The 6,322-nt window shown below is 39.9% G+C and overlaps 1 protein-coding gene across 1 annotated transcript in view; it reads left to right on the plus strand.

The window, feature by feature from the left end:
• Nucleotides 1–2,246: 2,246 nt before the first annotated feature.
• Tex55 (testis expressed 55) overlaps nucleotides 2,247–6,322 on the plus strand; it is a 4,456-nt gene continuing 380 nt past the window's right edge. Inside the window, exons 1-2 of the mRNA XM_028788161.1 lie at nucleotides 2,247–3,155; nucleotides 3,877–4,023. Coding sequence (XP_028643994.1) covers nucleotides 2,247–3,155; nucleotides 3,877–4,023 — 1,056 coding nt within the window. The remainder of the gene's footprint in view (nucleotides 3,156–3,876; nucleotides 4,024–6,322) is intronic.

Genomic DNA, 6,322 nt, shown 5'->3' on the forward strand with positions numbered 1-6,322 from the left:
GGGTTCAAAACATGAAATAATCTAACAGATTTGAAAGAGGAGAAGACAATTTTACAAAAACAGTTGGGGATTTCAATACCTTACTTTCAATAATGGATAGAATATTTAAGCAAGTCAACAAGAAACCACAGGTCACAAACAACGTAAAGAATCATCTAATCTACCGGGCAGTGGTGATGCACGCCTTTAATCCCAGCACTTGGGAGGCAGAGGCAGACGGATCTCTGAGTTTGAGGCCAGCCTGGTCTACAGAGTGAGTGCCTGGACAGCCCGGGCTGTAAAGAGAAACCCTGTCTAAAAAAAAAGAAAGAGGCTGGAGAGATGGCTCAGTGGTTAAGAGCACTGACTGCTCTTCCAGAGGTCCTGAGTTCAAATCCCAGTCAACCACATGGTGGCTCACAACCATCCGTAATGAGATTGGATGCCCTCTTCTGGTGTGTCTGAAGACAGCTACAGTGTACTCATAAATAAAATAAATAAATCTTTAAAAAAAAAAAAGAAAGAAAGAAAGAAAGAAAGAAAGAAAGAAAGAAAGAAAGAGGGAAAAAAGAAAGAAAAAAAAAGAATCATCTAATCTAGGAAAACCATTCTACCCAACAAAAGCAGACACACACTCTTCTCATGGCCCATTTCCTTAGACCACAATATGTTAGGACACAAAGCAAGCCTCTGCACATTAGAAAAACTGTGTCATGCAGAGACTCCTCTCAGAATACCTAAGGATGAAGCCAAGGATTAATCAAGAAAACTTGAAAACTGATGACTGTTTCTAGACACTTTGCCAATGCAGAATTCCTAAGAGGACATGAGAAAGTGCTTTGAGATGGGTAAAAACAGAACACAACACACAAGAAAGCTATGGAATGTGGTAAGAACAGCAGCAAAGCAAGATGTCTTGCTACAAATATTTGCACTACAAAAGAAAGCTATCAAATCAATAATCATCTTGTAATGTATGTGTATACATACCTATAGATATAATGATGTATGTAAGGATATATTAATGAAAGGTATATCTTTAAAATTGAAGAAATGTTTTCTTTATGGTCCTTTTGAGATGATGGTTGTATTTAAATGGAAAAGCAGAGGTACAGACTAATACCTTTTGGAAGATGCAAGTTATAAGACAGTTTATCCCCTATCTATGCTAAACATGGCATCCATTTCTTTCATATGGGTCTTAAATAAATATGGCAGACCACTTATAAATTTTTATCCAGCGAACACTTTGGGGGCCACTACTCTGTTTTAGGCACTTGTTCATACATGGCTTCATCTCAGTGTCCCTAAAGTTCCCTCTCTGATCCTGAATATAAGGAGCTGGCCCACTCCCTCCACAGATTGACCCCAACTATTGGTCTTTAAACTTTAAATCTCTTCTCTAATTGTTAAATGCAATTCAACTTATGGTAATAGATTACCTGAGCTCACACGTGCATTATTTAAGGTTAACTTCAAGGGAGGGGTGAAAATCTTAAAAACCAGTGACCACCACCACCAAGTGCAACTTTTCTATTTGTCAAACTGTCTCTTCTCTCAAGTGCCCACACTGTGGAACTTGGTTTGGCCTTCTCTCCCTAACGCTGTTTCTGTGAGACCACTGGACCGGGATGGCTATAGAACCTGTTCTCACTGGATCTTCCTGTTGTTACTCCAGCCATAGATCATCCATCTAACTCAGCAAGAAAGGGCCTCACAGGCCACACAGCATGGACAGTAACGAGGCAAAGTCAAACTCCAAAGCAGTGAGAAATTAATTTAATGACAATAGTAGCCTACACTCTCAGTTGTGGGACTCTCATGCTGTTGGTGAGGGAGTTAAAAGAATGGTTTCCAAGAGAACTTAGTCCCCACACTGCCTGAACCTGCCTGGAAAACAAGACAAAACAAACAAACAGAGAACAATACATGGAGAAGAACATCTCCAGGCACCAGTGCAAACCACGAGGCCTCATTGCTAGGCCACGATGGAGAATCCAGATTGCCTGCCTATGGGATTCACCTCTTGTCAGGAGATAGTGTCCCAGCTCTTGCTCACACTGCGGTAGTCCATGGGCAGTCTTCCTTTGTGATAGTGATTGTTGCCAAGTCATCAGCCAGATTCATCCACTTACTTTGAGCTGCCACAGCTGAGGTGGAACAAAGCCCAACAGAATCACAAGGTCATGGAAGGTTGCCTAGACAACCAAGCCCAGGCCCCACCCACGGTGCCTGGCAACTAAGGCCAGTCAGAGGTGCAGCAGAAAATGGATGAGCCTCCACTAGAGGTTCCAGATGAATCCTTGAACCATAAAAACACAGCCCAAACCTCAGATAACCAGAAGACCAACACAGAAAGAGCAGGCCAGGCCCTTCCCAAAGGTTCTGAACATGCTGGGAGTGGATCATCTGAGCCAACTGGTGATAAGGTATCCAGCCAGGCCGCTAATGCTAATAGACAGACTGACCGAAGAACTTCTGAAGAAGCAGAACAAAAATCTTCTCAGCCAACTGAGCACCGATTGCCTGGCCATGCAGAGAGGAGAGCATCTCAGCAGGCGGAGCGCAGACTATCTGAGAGAAGAACTTCACAACAGCTTCCCAGCCTCTCAGAGGGGAAAGCCTCTGAGAAGATAGATGGTCAAGCATCTTTGCCATCTGGTAGGAAAGGTTCTGAGCAGACTCACCAAGAAATTTTGGAGCATGATGACCTGACTTCATCAGACGATGCTGACCATTTACCAGGAAAGAGTCAAGTGTACAACCAAGCTGGTTATTGGGCTGAAGAAGGCTCGAGTGATAAACACAGGCTTAGTGAAGATATAGAAAAGGATTATGCCCAAGTTAGCCGTACAACAGAAAAACAGGCTGGCTACCGCTCATACTACAAAACGCTTGCCCACATTGAGAGCAGATCATTAACTGATATCAATGACAACAGAGAAGCTGACCAAAGAGTGCAGCCTTGCACATTTGAAGATAGTGAAACAGAGCTCGGAACCAAAGGTTCAACTACAGAGGAAACAGAAAGTGCAACCACTATCCAACCCTACAACCCACACAATATCGAATTAACTACCGACACCCAGTCCTCGACCGAAAAACTTCCCTCCATCACAACCAAAGTGTACTATTCCTCCAGTCCAGAAAAAATTCAAACCACAGAATACACTGCTGTAGGTAGAAGGGATGTATTGGGAGGTTGGAAGCCAAGATAGGACCTGTGAGGGTGAGAACGAGATCACCCAGTAGAAAGATTCATGCTAAGGCAGAGATGAGGAATAAACCCATATAACTAACACATGTAACCTGTAGGTCTCAGGAAGGGTGTAACACATAAGAGATGTGTTGCCTCCTAATTATCCTCAGGCCACTCAGGAAGAATCAGTGAACCAGGATTTAAGAAACCAATGTTTCCAGTTCTACTAAGTCTGTACCACTAAATCACTTCCCACCCTGGGTTTCTACCATAGCAAGGGAATTTGAAGGTAACTGGAAATCCCCCGTGTGAGAGAAAGTATTTAAAGTAGAAAAACTGAAGGTATCCTCCCTCCAAATTTTGAGGTGCTTTGTAGTGCTTAAGGGTGAGTTGAGTCTCTCAAAGAACTGGCCCTGAGGGTCTGTAGGCAGTTAGTGGTTATTTGAACAGATAATACTTTCTTCGATGACACTTTAAGGCCTCCCTCTCTCCCTCTTCCTCTCCCTCTCCCCCCCCCACACACACACAAGATGAAAGTAGTATAGCCAGTATCTTTCTTAATTCTTGGTATGAAATCTTAATTCTTGGTGTTAAATTTCATTAAATCTAGATAACAATAGCAAAAAAATGTGCTATTATTTTTAGATTGATTTAAAAATAAATTAATAAATCTGTTGGGGGAAATATTTCAATTTCAGGATATCTCTACAGAATTTGAGCAAAGAAAGAGCTCTCAAAGGTCCAGTCAAAGCTATAGACGGCGGTTCCCTCCAATCGTTTTTGATGACCCCTATCAGGTTGCACTCCGCTACATGGAGAAGCACAGCATTCTTCAGATATTCCAGGTAAAGCTCTTAATTTTTTCCTTTCTTCTTGGTTGTGGGTTGTGGTAGAAGAAATTTGCTGAAAAAGATGGAGGTGGGGTGAGGGAACACAGTCTATTTCAGAAATTAGTGTTGTGGGTTGTGTTCATGTTGTTTTCTAGGGTGTTTTTACCCAAAATGGAGTAACTGAGAAACACCAATGATACCATGAGATCACACTATCAAGGGCATTGAAGATCATGGAGGGTGGTTGTTGGAAAATGATTTGACCAATAATTAAAGTTTTAATTTTAAATAAGTTTTTAAGAAAAAAAATCAGTGAAAAAGAAAATTAAGGGGCTTTCAAAAGGAGACACCTTAGGGCAACATTTCTTAGAAGAAAATAGTAGAATTACAAGTTTCACCTAGTTTCTGTGTTCATAAATCTCACTAGTCTCTGGATTTAAAATCGGGCTTCCTTTAAAGATAACAGATGGGAGCGACAGATTGGTAAAGTGAACAGCTTTAGTCTTACTTGGCTTTTGTCTAGTTTCTTGAACCACCTTGCTTCTTAAAAAAAAAAATGTGTGCTTAAATAGTGGCATGTATTTGTAAGTGTTCTTTCATCAACAGTTTACAGTTACAGACAAGCATGAGTAATTTTAGTGTATTTTCAGAAAAGGGATCTCAAATTTATTTGGAAGTGTGTCAGAAAGGGACATAAATTCAACTGGGAAGTTATCAAATACAACTGAAATACAAAAAACAAAGACCAATATCAAATACCAATATTCACATTATGAATCATAACAGTAGCAAAATTTACAGTTATGAAGTAGAAGCCAAGATAACTGTATGCTTGGGGGTCACCACAACACAAGGAACTTTGTTAAAGGGTTGTAGCATTAGGAAGATTGAGAAGCACTGGACTAGAGAAAAGAACAGATACCACATCCCATCAGCTCCTCCATGCAAGTCCTAAGTTGGCCACATCTTTGTGAGTTGGGGGATATTACTTAGTTTCCATGGCTCTCAGACTCCTCATATAAAATAGGGATTTTAAAATATTTATTTCATTAGCCCCTCCTTTTGATGTTTCCTTCTTAAAATGCTTTTTTTCCAAGTTGAGACAGTTAGATGTCTGGCTTTAATCAAAGAACTAGTGGGTGGTAAACAGAAGGAAGAGATGTATTCTAAAAAGCAGGGTTTGGAGGCTGTCATGGTAGCTAAGTAGATTTAAAGGCCTTGCCTTTTGATTGAAAAAGCCTGATGATCTGAGTTCAGGCTCCAAAGCCCACATAAAGGTGGAAGGGGAGAACTGACTACATGAAACTATCCTCTAACCTCCGCACAGGTACGGAGGCATACACACACACAAACACACACAAATACACATACACACACACACAAACTAATAATAAATTTAAAAATTTTAAATATGTTGATAATTCTATAATTTTTCAAATTAAGCATAATGCTTATGAATGCATTGTGATAGTAAAGAAAATAAATCATCAAATATGTATATTGCTCAATAAAATTATATAAGAAGAGGCTGGCAATGTAGCACAGCGAGAGGATGCTTGCCTCACACGCATAAGGTCTACGGCACTATACAATTAATTGATTAATTAATTAAATAAGATTTTCAAGTATGTATTGGATACAGAATTGAGTGACACAGGTAAAGTAAGTCTATTTGAATATATTATTCCTGAAATTTACCTAATTGTTATTACCTGCAAATGAGAACTTTGTTATTCAATAACAGCAAAAAGTATGGCAGTCGGTCTCACAATCCTTTATCATTTAATTATAAAACTAAACATTGTATCATCACACTTTAGAGTCAAGTATCTCAGAAGATTGTGTGTAAAGCTCCCATGTTTTCTATTTCTATTCAAAAGACCATTCTTCGATTCTTTTTGAGTGATTAATTTATTAATTGATCATCTAGTGATATCTCAGTTCTCACGATGCTTTAAACTTTACCACCACCTCTTTGGTCTTGGAAACAACCAAAAACATGCATTGCTACTTGTTAAAGTTTGATCCCTCTAAATTTGATCTTAATTTGACTGATTTCATCCAAATAAATAAAGGAGCTAGAGAGATGGTTCAGTGAAGTACTGACTGCTCTTATAGAGGGCTCAGGTTCAACAAGAACCCACATGGCAGCTCACAACTGTCTGTATCTCCAAGATCTGACACCTCACAGTGACATACATGCAGACAAAACATCAATGCTCATAAAATAAGAAGAAATAAGTCATTGATGAAGAAAAGGAGAAAGGAAGGAAGGAAGGAAGGAAGGAAGGAAGGAAGGAAGGAAGGAAGGAAG

This window comes from Grammomys surdaster, unplaced genomic scaffold (genome assembly GCF_004785775.1).
Source record: "Grammomys surdaster isolate TR1022 unplaced genomic scaffold, NIH_TR_1.0 125704, whole genome shotgun sequence".
Classification (NCBI taxonomy): Eukaryota; Metazoa; Chordata; class Mammalia; order Rodentia; family Muridae; genus Grammomys; species Grammomys surdaster.